The 15,082-nt window shown below is 33.1% G+C and overlaps 2 protein-coding genes and 1 long non-coding RNA gene across 3 annotated transcripts; 2 read left to right on the plus strand and 1 right to left on the minus strand.

Moving 5' to 3' along the window:
* Positions 1-4,811: 4,811 nt before the first annotated feature.
* Positions 4,812-6,233, plus strand: LOC106317223. The gene is made up of 4 exons (XM_013755074.1): positions 4,812-4,881; positions 4,986-5,105; positions 5,214-5,345; positions 5,443-6,233. Coding segments are annotated over exons 3-4 (750 nt in total). The 5' UTR covers positions 4,812-4,881; positions 4,986-5,105; positions 5,214-5,343; the 3' UTR covers positions 6,191-6,233.
* Positions 6,234-8,787: 2,554 nt separating this feature from the next.
* LOC106317339 lies at positions 8,788-9,403 on the plus strand. Its single transcript, XR_001265104.1, has 2 exons — positions 8,788-8,966; positions 9,105-9,403. It is a non-coding gene; the product is annotated as an uncharacterized LOC106317339 (long non-coding RNA).
* A 559-nt stretch (positions 9,404-9,962) lies between these two features.
* Positions 9,963-13,691, minus strand: LOC106319025 (protein NETWORKED 4B). The gene is made up of 4 exons (XM_013757227.1): positions 13,530-13,691; positions 13,344-13,402; positions 11,674-11,867; positions 9,963-11,555 (listed from the first exon to the last, which is right to left on the minus strand). Exons 3-4 carry the CDS (start codon positions 11,765-11,767, stop codon positions 10,138-10,140), a joined length of 1,512 nt encoding a protein of 503 aa, XP_013612681.1. The 5' UTR covers positions 11,768-11,867; positions 13,344-13,402; positions 13,530-13,691; the 3' UTR covers positions 9,963-10,137.
* Positions 13,692-15,082: the final 1,391 nt, after the last annotated feature.

The following is a 15,082-nucleotide window of genomic DNA, read 5'->3' on the forward strand; positions in this document are numbered from 1 at the left end:
GGCTATACAAAGTCTGTTGTGACTCTAAAACTTTTACCTCATTTAACATTGATTCTGGTTCTTGGGAGAATTGCAGATTGTGAATGAAATGCACAAGCAGAGAACATATGTGTAGCTGCGTTCGACTCGACATGTAGCGGTATCTGCAGATCCGCTGATCCCATTGTGGAGGTTAACATGCAATGTGTTGACCTGGAAATCATTATTTGGAAGCTACATTTCGAGGCATTTCCTCAACATATAAATAGACCATAGACAGAGTTTGATATTTATAATACTCAGTGATCATGGAGTCTGCAGAAAACAGTCCTTTTGCATATTCTATATGGAACCAAAAGATATGTCTTTTGTTTGATGATTGTATTATGATCGCTACTAACATATGAGATGACTAGAGAAAGAGAAATGAGTATGAAACTCTTATATGGGTAGCTTTTGTAAACACATTTGGGGTTTATTAACAGTTGTGACAAGCAATTATGTTTATAGTAAAGGAAACCCGCTGCAGCGTCAATAACAAATGTGTCTGTTTTTTTGTTGTTTGGGATTGAAATAGCTTATGAGTTTTCTAAATCTATATAATTGATTTGACTAAATCTATCTTGGATGACAAAAAGAAGGATTACAAGTTTAATAACTTCTACTTTAGACTTTAATTTCAACTAAATTATAATGAGTCTTTTATCCATATCATCTTAGTTATAATCGTAAGGATTTATTAGAATAAATAAACAGTTTCAACAATATTTAATATGTGATTTAATAAACAAAAGAACATGTAGGATTTTTAGCATTTAAAGAAATTGGAGACAATAGTTAATGAATATGAAAAGAATGCGAAGCAGATGATGAAAAATGATTCGAGCAAATTAGTGGCAACACAGAGCTAAGCGAGATAAAAATATCAATCAATAAAGAATGAAAGAAGTATGAGCATAGTTAAGTTATTACACAAGCCAAAACTAAGACAAATCAAACGACAGAACGTGAAAACAAATGTAAACAAGACAAGAGGAAGAGGAGATAAAATGCATTGAAAAACTGAATGCTAGATTAGTAAGCAAGAGACAAAAATAGATTAAAATGCAAAAACTCCGCGCCTTGGCGCGGGTAACGATCCCTAGTATCAAAAGTAAGAAAGATAAAAAGAATGTAGTTTCTGAGGGGAGATATGCACTTATTTCAAATTAAATTCTTTAAAATCAGTTTTACATTTTTTTTTTTGAAATAATGTTAAATTCATTTTTTTTTTGTAACTATAACTATTGCTGAGTGTTTGGAGCAAATAATTTAAACTGAAATCTAGAAATCATCTATAAGAGACCATGTTTCCATGGCTTTCGAATTCTTTCTAGCATTCGTCATTCTCGTACTGGAGATTCGGTTCTTGACCAACTTATCAATGCGCTTGATCAATTCGGTTGTGGTGTTTGGTTTTTCACCATGCCTTCTTCCATTCCTTTCATATCAAACAATTTTACACTTTTTTGTCTAGTTGTTTCATTATTTGAAGAATTGACTACTGAATACAATAACTAATTAGTTGGCTAGGCTATTACATAGCTTTAATTTGTATACCTGGCCATTTTTGCAAGCTGATCAACATATCGAATTACATAGTTTTAGTACTCGTTTTCCAACCAATACTAAAATGGCAACTGAGTTTTAAGTTTTTCATATGGTTATAATCAATACTAGGCGCTTAATAAGTTTTCTAGATATCTTGTTTAGTGTTATTGATGAAGTTTTTTGAATTAGTGTTTTCTTTACTTCTCGAGAGAGCTAATGCTTTTCTCAAGCTTTGATGATTGAGTGAGTATCTTTTTCCTGAATAGTGGCACATTCTTGCTTCCATACTTGTTCCATCACTTGAATCGATTCAGGATACATTCTCCATCTGGTGTCATATCAAAACATCTTAGTCTTCTTCCATTTGGTTTCTTTAGTGCTCAAAAGTAAAAGTCTATTATCAAAACCTATCCAAGGTAAACACTGATGTCGTAGGATATATATCTAACTAATCAAATTTGCAACTGCGCTATCAATCCTAGACATAATAGTGTATTTTGATCGTTTTCCCATCCATGTAAACTTTTCTCCTAAGGTTCTAATATCATGAAAACCAAAAACAGTAAGCATTCTATTAGAGAGAGAGAGAGAGAGAGAGAGAGAGAGAGAGATTGTTTGGCTTAAAAATTAGTCTTTTGCTTTTGTTATTTGCTTTTTGTATCATTGAAGTTACCAATCATCATTCGAAACTTGTTTCTAACAAAACCTGCATATTCAGATTGACTTAATTGATGCCACTACTCCTATCTATGCTTGCCAACATGATTTCCATATATATATGTCTGCCAAAAAAATTTGGCACCATTTTCAACTGACATGTTTATACAATACATATTAGGGTTATCTAACAACAATACCTTAACCTTGTCATTCCAGAAAAAACTGCATAGCCTCTACTACTACCATAAGCGTACACAACAAAAGAGTATGATTATCCTAATTCTTTAGCTAAGTTATGTACATAACTATCTACATGTTTAGTTTCTGTGAGAAGCATGATATCAGGAGTATAAGGCTTTCTAATATCTTTGAAGTGTGGAATTGTCAAAGAGTTTCCCAATCCCTGACAATTCTAGTGCAAAAGCTTCATGATTGTTTTGGTTATTTGAGGAGAACCACCAAACCTTGGCCAGGTTGCTCTATCTCAATTTTGTTTTAGTGAAGATGAAGCATCTTCTTGTGGGTTCTCTGGATTCTTTATTTTAACGCCTTGCTCACTAGGTACTAAATTGGGTACTACATGATGATCTTCCTTATTTTACTGCACTGGTATTGCTTCTTTTCTGTCCTCTTGATTTTGATCTACCGCATCACGTTTGTTGTTCCAGATGATTCACCTTTCTCCATTGTACTGAGGTATTCTCCTATGGCAGGAGATTGCTCTTGAACAATCATATAATGATTGGTCCCTATATCCAGTAGCTCATATTGTCGTTGTTGTAGAAGGGATGATTCCTTACACATCTCGAATTCATGCTTCAAGCTTTCATAGATGATACAATTTTTTTTTGCAAACCAGTGTAATTGAAATCCAACTCCACATGATCCTTGTTCTTCATTATCTCCACAGTTTTGGTAACAGTTATCACATCATCGACATCAAATTGGACATTAATCCACACTTATGCTTCTTTATTTATGGTCGACACTACGATAGAAATTTCCTCAACTTGTCTAGCTTTGATCCAATACTCCTAACAATCCCATGCCTTTGATAGATGTTTGGGAGCTTATAGATACGAACCTTAAACAGTATATGCTTGAGATATGTAGGATAACCTCTGTAACTCTATTTATTAAGGGAGACAATCCAACCTCTTTAGGTATAAGGCTGCTTATCGAAGACCATAACAAGGTGATGTTCAGTAGATAAAAATTGACAGAGTATTGTTGTTGTTGACAACATTCCCAATGAACTGCCAAATTTTAGGAGAGCTATTGGTGGTCTGGATTGATCCCTTTCGCAACCAAGCATAGTTTAGGGTCCTTCATGAATTTTTCGTGGGCATCGTGATGCACCGACCAATTCGATATATTTGCTCTAAGGCTTAAATCTTGTAATGTTTTCCATATGACCTTTGTTGGATCCGCTTGTTGGTAAAGATTAGAATTGGGATCGTGAGACTGATCGTTGGATTGCATGTTGAAAATTTTGTTTCGAGTCGGTTGGATTTTGGATCAAAATATTTTTTCCATGAGAATTCTAAAATCAGCTAGCGAAAAAAGACAAAGAAACACATGAAAACATATATTTACTACGAAATTTCTATATATTATGAAAACAATGACACACAAGGAAGATCAAGCTAAAATTGTTGTTTAAAAAAAGAAGAGTAATTAAACTAATTAGTACTCCCTCCGTATTTTTTTATCTTACGTTTTACATGCCTTACACGACAATTAAGAAAGCTGTCGCAATCTCTATTTTAACCTTTTCAATTGATTTAGATTATTTATTTAGTTAAAATGATGCCAAAAATCACGTTAATAATACAGAGGTAAAAAAATTATCTTCTGTCATTATTTGCATTGGACTCCGCAGACGTCAATTATATTGACACAAAAAAGAACCACTAAAACGTCAACTATTCCCGAACGGAGGGAGTATTAAAAATCCACATGAAAGAAACAGTTTTACATTTGTCTTATTATCACTAGGTAAACCAGTTTCATGTTACACATGTCATCTTGTGACAATTTATTATTTTGTAAATACTAAATTTTAACTTTGAGAAATAGTCCTTATGACACAATTATCCCAAGTTACAAAAGAGGTTACAAAGGAAGTTTTAATGGCTTGGATCCCACAAAATGACAATAACCGGTTGCAAAAGGCGTGAAAGAAGAAACGATCGTGGTGGGTTTTTTCAACTGTTCGCGGGTTCCACCGACACGTGACGGTCCGCGATTAGTTACCTTTTTAATTTTTAATTTTTTAAATCAGATAAAAAATAAGAAAATGTAGAAACCCAAAAAGGGTTTCACCGGTAATGATGATCTTAGTTGTCGATGGTTCAATAGCTAAGCAGCGATAGCGTATGATATAAATGAGATGCAAGAAAAAAAAAGAAGTTGAATCGCTTTTGCCACGTGAAGACGAAGTAAACGCGCGTCATTCGCATAGCTACGTTAATTTTAATTTTCACTATTTTTTACTGGGGGATGGGGGTTTAATATATTTTTTTTGGTAAACAAAGGTATTAAATGGGTGGGTGGGGGTTAATATTTTCACATTTACATCGTTTCAGACGGCTGAAATTGTCCGTAAGCCTATCAAGCTCAGCTTCCACCGCCACAGTTCTGATAAAGCCGGTAAGGTTTTTAGATTTTCATTCTTTGATTGTTTTAGACTTACCAAAATTACCGGTTAAATCAATTAGTCTCCTCAAAATTTGTAAATTTCACATTTATCTTAGGGTAAAAGTGAAAATGGGGAAAGAAATGAAAGAGAGGAGCAGTAACACTCTAGCTTCACAGCCAAAACCAGCGATTATCTTGCCAAAAACGGTGGAACAAGCGAGGCTAACCCTGGAGAGGTAATTAGTCTTGGTAGAGGGTTTAAGATTTTGCTTAATTTTCAGAAATGAAATGTTTTTGAGTATTTTGATTATATACTGAAATTAACAATGGATACTGGAGAGCAGGATTGGGTTAGTGTCTGATCTCAAAACACATCGATTTGCTGTTTCTGGCCAACCAAGCATCAGTCGCATTATTCGGAGAAAAGGTGGTGGCGCCAGAGGATTCTTTGACGGGCGGAGTTGAAAAACATGCATGTAAGCCTTGAATTTATGTCTTGAGGTATCATCATAGAGATGCAATTGCAGCCATATGTCAATTTTAAGTAAAAATATATTTGGGATGGAATTTCAGGGAAGCGCGAGAAGCTAGTGGTAAAGGAAATTGCTTTGAGATACTTAGAAACCTGTGGAGAAAGCTAGAGCAGGTGCAACAAGCAGCACAAGTTGAACAAGCTAAACACCCTTCTAATGGTTGTCGAGAGGAAAAACGGTTTGAGAAGAAGTATGTCCGGAAGAAATGGGTGAGCAGCAAGGAGCACATGGAACCTACATCAACTTTTAATCTCCAAAAATCTTCGAGCTTATTAATTACTATGGATGATGCACAGAGGGAACAAGGGCTATATAACAATGGTGAAACTCATTCAACATCTGAGCAAGAAGAAGCAGCAGCAGATGGACAAGGCCGTTGCAGTGGAATAAAAAACAAGTTCAAGGGAGATGATGATCAAGAAGAAGGAAACACCATCTCTGAAGCTGGTTTGAACCGAGCCGTATTGGAATCTGATATTCTTGGTGAAGAGATGATTGCTTCCGAGTCTGAAGAATTTCTTCCTCTTCTCGAAGAGACTGAAACAGAAGAGGAGGGTGTTGTTTCTAATGCATCTAGGTGCAACCAGTGGTGGAATTTCAAAACTCGACCTCGTACGTCCAGAGGGGTAAGAAGACATGTTCAATGGAGCAACAAAAGGAAGAGAAACTGCATGTCGTTTGAAGAAACACAGTGCAACCGCAAGATCCTTATCCTCGCTGTTGAAGCAATTACACATCAATTGGATCGCTTAGACGTTAGCATGGAGGAGAAGAGCTCCTACAAGTAGTCCTCTTCTTTCATATTTTGTCAACTAGTCTACAGACTATATACTAGTTTTTTTTTTTTTGGACGAAACAGACTATATACTAGTTAAGAATGAAATAAAAAACGAATCGTTACTATAAATATATAATCATTTTGATGTTAATAAAATCCACTAGTAATCTAATATTTTCGATGTATAGTACATCTTCTATGGTATAATATTTTTAATGCAAATATATAACTGAAAATGAACCGAAAATGGTATTTTTAAGTAGATGAAGTGAAGAAATTAGTTTGACTACATATCAGTATAAGATCCAAAAAAGTCTAAGAACTAAATTCAATTTATAAAGCATGGCACTGGCAACAAAATAAAATATTTCTATTTTATATATCACCATATAAAATAATGGTGATATATAAAATCGAAATGTTTTTTATCAAATAACAGAGCATGGCACTGGCAACAAAATAAAATACAGGTAAGATAAATGGGTTACAAACCTCACCACACATCCAAATCATCTTTACGATCTTACAAACCTCTATAAACCTCCAAAAGTTTAATATCCGTAGTTACCCAGCTAGGTTCTTAAAATTGGATTGCAGTAAAATTATTATTATTATTATTATTTTTTTTTTCTGAAAGCAAACATTCGGATTGTAGTAAAGTTATTAATTAATTAATTTATTCAAAATCAGAAGATGCCACCATTTTATATCTACAAAACCGCGTTTTTGTAGAAAAGAAAGAAGGCGACGAGGTTTACACTTCAAATGAATCCGGGTGAATCAATTCAGTATACAAATGTGATTTTGTGTGCTTCGATCTATAAATACAGTTGTGGTCGATGACACTTGAGAGAATAACAAAGTGACAATGAAGAAAACAACACAAGTGTTTAGGTTCTGATCTAAATTGTCAATCAATATGAAATAATAAACAGAGCATGGCACTGGCAACAAAATAAAATACAGGTAAGATAAATGGGTTACAAACCTCACCACAGGGAAAACGGCTTATTCGTGTCCGCGCTACGAAAACAGAGAAAATACATACCCAAACAATATTAACGTGCCAAAACATTCCTAAATTAAATAATAATTTAAATTGCATACCTAAACTCATAATAAATAGCTAAAACATGCCTATAGCCGGTTATATGATGATTTGGACTATTGTTTTTTAAATTTTTTGTAGTTTAGTCCCTATAATACTATTTTTTGTTAATATGCCTTAAATAACTTAAATAATCAAATTTATCGTATTTATAATTTTAATTTGAAAAGTACAATTTTATTTTTTTTACCAGATTTTAATTAAATTTAAATAATAAATTTAATTATTTATCAGAAATTTAGATAGTTATCTTATACAATATATTAATTAATTTAGTTATCAAAGTATGTTATCTACCTTATTAAAACATGTGAATTAATTATAAATAATCTTACTCATATGTAATATTTACAAGAAATACCACTCAATTTATATTTATATAAAATTTTCCTTACAAATATAGTCATTCAAATTTTAATCAACATAACTAAAAATACTCTTTAGAAATTTGATTTTACAGTTTTTCTTTACAAATATAGTCATTCAAATTTTAATCAACATAACTAAAAATACTCTTTAGAAATTTGATTTTACAGTAGATATCTTTAATAATATTACCCTTACTTAATAAAAAGAAAAGAATGACTAGTTAACCAAAAATAGTTTCGAACGCAGCATCTCAAGAAAGCAAATATCGCACAAAACCACTAGACCATATTACATTATTTTTATTTTGCTACAAAACTAGTATGTAATATTAATAATACACAAAAGTTTACAAAACTATTTCCCGATTAATTCTCGTATAATTACCGAATAATTGATTCGGCGCTAGGTTAGGGTCAAGCACACACTTTCAATATGAAATAATAATAAAAATAATATATTTATATTATTAAATATATTTTATTTGATAAAAAAATATTTCTATTTTATATATCACCATATATTAAAATTTATTTCCAATTTTGAAATTATAAATAAGGCCAATTTGATGATTTTAATTATTTGTGATACTTTACAAACAAATAAAATGACAAAAACTAAAAGATAATAATTAAAAAAATAAATCAATATATTTTAAAATGAACTGACACCAGTTACGAGGTATGTTTTAGCTATTTATTATAAGTTTAGGTATGTAATTCAAATTCCTATTTAATTTTAGGAATATTTTGGCACGTTAATATTGTTTGAGTATATATTTTCTCTGGCTTCATAGTGCGGGCATGAATAAGCCGTTTTCCCCCTCACCACACATCCAAATCCATCTTTATGATCTTACAAACTGCTATAAACCTCCAAAAGTTTGATATCCGTAGTTACCTAGCTAGGTTCTTAAAATTGGATTGTAGTAAAGTTATTATTATTATTATTATTATTATTTTATTTTTTTCTGACAGCAAACATTCGGAATTGTAGTAAAGTTGTTAATTAATTAATTTATTCAAAATCAGAAGATGCCACCATTTTATTTCTACAAAACCGCGTTTTTGTAGAAAAGAAAGAAGGCGACGAGGTTGACACTTCAAATGAATCCGGGTGAATCAATTCAGTATACAAATGTGATTTTGTGTGCTTCGATCTATAAATACAGTTATGGTCGATGACACTTGAGAGAATAACAAAGTGACAATGAAGAAAACAACACAAGTGTTTCTTCTTCTTTTACGTTTGATGCTTCTTATATGCCTAGTCTTTCAGGTTCGTGTCACAGAGGCTAGATTCCGCCACCTAGGTCAGTGTCTTCTTATTTCGAAAATCGTTGCCACAGTTATAACTGATTAGCAATTTACTATACTCTCTAGTTATAGCTTCGGTGCGTGTTCTTTTTTTTTGGCCTTCCTGTTTAACATATTGACTCGTGTGTTAAAAGGCGAGGAACGGATTGGCGCAATACCCTCCATTCCATGTGGAGCTGCTCCTAGAAGAAGTGAAGTTACAGGAATAATGAACAGGCTCTGTAGGATTTCAAGACCTCCGGGTGTTAATTAGTAATCTCCGTCCAAGAGACAGCAACGTTTAAATATGAACCACGAATAAAATCTCTACTGTTCAGAAGTTTTTTTTCTCTTTCATTCATTCCAAATAATTGTTTCACGTTTTGCTAAAGACTATATATCGTTCCAAATAATTGTTTCACGTTTTGTTAAAGACTCGCTTAGCTGAGATACATTTTCTATTTTCTCCTCAAAATCATGTTTTATGTGTGTACATGGTAAAGTTAACGTTTACAGTAATGATTTCGCAAGCATGTTACGATCTATCCCAACCAAAATACACACGGATTTGATCGACACAATTTCAACACTCACTAATCAAGCTTATAATCTCTCGCTCACAAAAAAATTCAGAGTTATTCTGAAACGTAAAAGCAATGCAATCTAGAAACGATGAACACAGAGAACTAATGAGTTCAGGATTTCGATGTGAGGTTCCCTATATCTCGGCCATACACTAATTTCGTGTGAAATGAGATATAAGGCTAATGGGTTTGGGTATTGAGAATAAGCTCAATAAATCTAAGTTATATAACTGAAAATGAACCTGAAATGGTATTTTGAAGTAGATGATAGTTCGAGTACAGATCACTGTAAGATTCAAAAAGTGTAAGAACTAAATTTATAAAAGGTTAGATTCTTATCTAAATTGTCAATCAATATGAAAAAAAATAAAAATAGAGCATTGGCAACAAAATAAAATACAGGTAAGATAAATGACAAACCTCACCACACATCCAAATCCATCTTTATGATCTTAGAAAACAATTATCACACCCCACCAACAAAACAATTTCAAATTGAAAAAAAAAACAAACAATTAAAGAAAAAAATTCAAATTCAGAAAACAAAAACTAATGAACACAGCTTATCTCTGACTTACAGATAGGTGGACAGAAGAATTCACTTTTAAGCTCGTTGTGACCGTCTTTGTCCTCTTGCCACAACCATTTTAGACAAAACCTCTTCAAGATACTCACACCGGTCTCTATGGTGTTCGGTCCATACACATAACTGTCTTATCGCTTCCCTCTTCTCTTCCCCTAACCCCAACAATGACTCTTTCAACTCTTCCTTCTCTCGTTCTCCTTCTCTTGCTTGACCTTCAAGCTTCTTCTCCATCTCTTCTTTGCCCTTCTCCATCTCCTCCTTTTCCTTCTTCATCTCTCCCACACATTCCTTCGCCTTCAAAACCATCTTTATCGCTTCAACCACCGTCTCCTCAAAGCTTCCGTGCTTCTCCTCAACCTTTTCAGACAGAGCCTGGAACCGATAATTCAATCTCTCTGACATCTCCTTGACCAAACCTCCATACGTTTCATGCGTCATCGCGATCTTCTCCTGGAGCAACGCTTGTTTCTCCAAATGCTTAGCTTCTACGCTCTTCAGCTCTTCTTCTCTCTCCCTCAGCACTTGCTCCGTCACTCTCAGTTTCTGGTTCGACAAACGCAGTTTCACCTCGATGTTATTCATCTTCTCCATCAGATTCTCGACCTCTTCCCCTTTCATCTCCACTTGGTTGCGCAGCCTCTCCACCGTCTCTTGCAGCTCCTCGATCTCGGCCTCCCTCGATGTTACGTCTTTGCCCGTCTCTTGCATTCTCCTCTCCGTCTCCTCCAGCTTCGACATGTACTCTTCCAGCATCTCCCTGGCTTGTTTGTAATCATCCGTCAGCTTCTTGATCGTCGCTTCGCGTTCTTGGAACAGACCGTTGACCTGTTTGTGCTCTTGGCTTAGCGTGTTGTAGCCAGCTTCTTGCTCTAGCAATGCGTTCTGCACGTCGTTTAGCTGGTTCAGCAGCGCCGCTTTCTCTTGCTTCTCTCTCTCTAGCTTCTGATTCAGATCGGATTCGGCCTCGCCAGTAGCTTCCAGTTTCTGGTTTAGTTCTTTGTTCTCAGTCGCTAGCTTGTCGGTTTCAAGTCTCAGATCTCCAATGATGTCTTCTGATTCCTTCAGCTTCTTCAAGGTTTCTTGGTGCTCTGCTTCCTTCTCTTCGAGAGTTGTTTCTAACTTTCTTTTCAGATCAGCAATTTCAAGATTAGCAGCTTCCATCTGTTTCATGTCATTGTCAGCACGCCCGTTTCTCTTGCTCTTCTTATCTGAGTCAGAGTCTGAGTCTGAGCTTGAAGAAGAGCTCTCGTTCTCACCTTTACCATGAACTCTGTTCCTGATCTCTCCCGTGAGATCACCGTATTGGTTATACAAGGACTCATAGTCTCTGTAGAATTCCTTCACTAGCTCTGCGACCACTTCTCTTTTGGATTCATCTTCCTCAATGTCACCACTCTCAACAATTCCCAAGATTCTCTTCACTTTTTCATCTATTTCTGCATTGTTGATTTTAAGATTTTTTTTTTCATGTTAAACATGTCTAACAACCGAAAGAGGCCTATTGGATTTGAAAAAAAAATGTAAAAAAAAAAGTGTATGTAGAAGGGAAATTACCAGTTTTGGTTCCTTTGAGCAATTCAGCATTATCAGGATGAAGATGAGGCTCAAAGAAAGATTTCAAGGATTCTCTGATGCTATGCTTTCTCATTTCCACTCCAATCAAAAATGGCACTTCAAACACAATTTTTTTGAGATTTAGAACTGAAAAGTCATCTCTGAGACATGTGGAACTCCCTCAAGCACGATCTCTGTTTTGCACAATTTCACAAAGAGAAGACATGTGAGAAGAGAGACTCTTTAACTTGTTCAAAACAGATGAAAAACTATGTATATTTTTTAAATTTAAAGAAGGTACCATTCACTTTCATGTAAAGGAAAAATATCAAAAGTAAACTTTGTAAACTAATATTATTTTGGCCTGATAGTCAATTGGGTGGTAACAGAAAAATGAAATAAACAAAGTTAGATGACTCACTCAGTTGGAGCCTGACATGACCAAACAAAATAGAGACTATAATATTTAAAAATTTACAGTAGTAAATAATATATTATGCCAGAGAAATGTGATTCGTTTAACTACAGATGGATATGCATGCTCATCTGCTAATTAAATGGCAAGAATCATGTTTTGAGGCAGAAGAAACTAAAAAGCAACATATCCTCAAAAATCCAAGTAGATACTCTCAATCCACCACCAATGAAACAATAATATAAAAAATTACTGTATCACACAAGAATAGAAAGTGATCTGTAATATGTTTTTACTGAGTATAAAACTTAAATATCTAGAACTGCTAATCAATTTTAGCAATGAGTCAAATTTTAGATGAAAAGATCTAAAGTTGGCACTCTCTATTTGGACAATTATCTTAATAATAAAAATTTGATAACTTTTTTTCTACTAATTGCAATACTAATACTCAACTATATAGAAATGATTAAGTCCTAGAGTTATTACACTTTATTTCTCATTACAAACTCCATTTTAAAGTAAAATATTCATCACTTCTACTCCATTTCAAACTCTAAAAAACAGGGATTACTTCAAAAAAATATGTGGCTGTATTCATTACACCATTTTTATTCATTATTCTATTCCAAATTGAGTATGGTGGAAGTAAAATTCATATATATTCCCCTTATTTTAAGTTACGAAAATAGAATAATATACTACTAGTACATTAGAGATGATTTCATACTAGCTAACTGAATGCAGAAAAAGTAATGGGTAGGGAAAGTGGAGCCATCAGAGCAACTTTTGGGGAATGGGAACCAGACAGCAACACAGAATGATTAAAAAGACAGCTAATGAGTTGTTTTGTTTTTTTTCTTTTATGTAAGCTTCCATTAGGGTTGGGTTGATATCAAACAATAATAGAGGCTAGAGGCTAGCGAGAGTTAAAAACAATTAGCATTTTTGAAACGAAGATCCGATGGTTACAAATCTATTATTAATCCACCGAAAAATAGGGTCATGAGAACTTCTTTATTTGTGGATAGCCAAAAATCACGAAAACCGATACATCATATAGAGCATAATTTGATTCAGCATATATAAACTCACTAGTAACGAAGATGGAAAAAGCAGTCAGTTACTTAGTTGTGTTCTTAATCAGAAACTAGAGAGTTTAAGCGTTACTAGCTAATACCGATCGAATCAAATAAATAAAAAAGTAGCAAAGCATCGCTTAATGAAAATCATCACTCGTGATCGGAGATATTACCTGGACAGAAGGTAGGCTTGGTGGGAGAGTCGGTGACAGAGAAAGAAGATGAAGAAAAGCTGTATGATTTATTTATGCGAGAGAAATAAAATTCAATTCAAAGCGACGGATACCAGAATAAGAATAAATGGACGAGAGAAATGAGAAAAGTGGTTCAGGTTTTGACTTCGGACTTATCAAAGCTACCCTGTATTGCTGTGCGTCTGTCATGAGAAATTTCTTCGTATCCCACAAGTGCCCCTCCAGTCAATTCCTTATTACCGTTTTTCTTTTGTTTTCCATTGATTGACTCAATTCCTCTTCAGCGGAGCGTATATCTTTCACAGCTGGCATTTTCCATAGTTTTCGTCACTGCTCTAAAAAGCATTGTAGGTAGTCATTTTAAGATCCTCTAAAATTGTGGCAATTATTTTCTAACCCACTAATAAAATTGTATTGCCTCAATAATATTTATTATAAAATTAATATATTATAATATAAAATCTTACAAAAACAAAATAATATAAATCTTATAATTGATAAACTATACTATTTAATCTAATAAATCATATATATTTAGTATATTATTTGTAAACATACAGATCATGTAAATGATAATTTAAATGACGTCAAAAATGATAATTTAAATATCTGATTAAACATTATAATTGTTAGATATTGAGTCAGCTTCAGTCTAATGCCTAACTCTTTTTTTTTCAACAAAGAAGCGTCTAACTCTCTTTTTTTTAACGATGGTTTTCGTCAATAAACCTTTAAACATTTCTATTATAAATAATAAATATTAGCATATAAATTATTTTTAATATATACATTTTTATGTTTTATACATTTTTGTTAGTTAATAATAATTTTTTAAATATTTTTTAGATTTTTGTTTTCACACAAAACATTTTATGAATGATTTAGTTATTCGTTATAAATTAAAATTTAATTATATTAGTTATATTATAAATATTAATATACTATGTAATACTGAAAAACTCTTTCCTTTACATCTCATTGCGTAACTATCAAGTTGTTAAATTTTATTGGCTCTCTTCATTCTCCTAAGAATTTAATGTCATTGTTGAAGCCATGTGATTTACAACTCCCACCTTGTCGATGATCGACATAGTTCCGAGACTTGACATGCTATAATCCCTAATTATGTTGAGCACTAACTTTGTTTCTCAGTTTCGTTTCCTAAGGTAATTGTTAATCATCTCTATAATGAAAATCTATGTTTCAAGAAGTTACTAGATTTTGACGCGGAATTATCTATTTCTTAAATATCTCTATTATTAAAAGAGAAGTATCCATTAAAAAATACCTTTAAATTTTCTAATTTATTTACACTTCCATGTTAGTGAGAATTAAATTAAACTATCTATTTTAATGCTTATCTTTTCCAGTTAAATTAATGAGTTTTCCTTAATCAAATTTAAACTTAATGTCATTAAATGAACCTAAAAATACATCATATTTAACGTAGCTTATTACATACGAGTACGGCCCAATAATGAACTTGAATTTTATTTTTACGAAAGCGTGAATCACTTGACTTATGTAATATTTAACAAATGCATATAACCTACCTATACTTTAGTTTGAAATGATCATGCTCAAGTTTTACATAGTCAGTTTACATCGATCATGCATCGATCGATGTACAATATTCAAACCACCTATAGTTTTCGTTTTCTTTATAGGATGTATCAACCAACCAATCATCCCATTGATTTTCTAAGCTTTATAAAAAA

Source organism: Brassica oleracea, chromosome C9 (genome assembly GCF_000695525.1).
Source record: "Brassica oleracea var. oleracea cultivar TO1000 chromosome C9, BOL, whole genome shotgun sequence".
Lineage (NCBI taxonomy): Eukaryota > Viridiplantae > Streptophyta > Magnoliopsida > Brassicales > Brassicaceae > Brassica > Brassica oleracea.

Bases quoted from the DNA above. Each gene is read 5' to 3' on its own strand.
- LOC106319025 (XM_013757227.1), bottom strand. From the start codon at position 11,767: ATGAGAAAGCATAGCATCAGAGAATCCTTGAAATCTTTCTTTGAGCCT. The intron at 11,556-11,673 runs GTAATTTCCCTT...TCAACAATGCAG, and splicing joins GCTCAAAGGAACCAAAACTG to AAATAGATGAAAAAGTGAAG.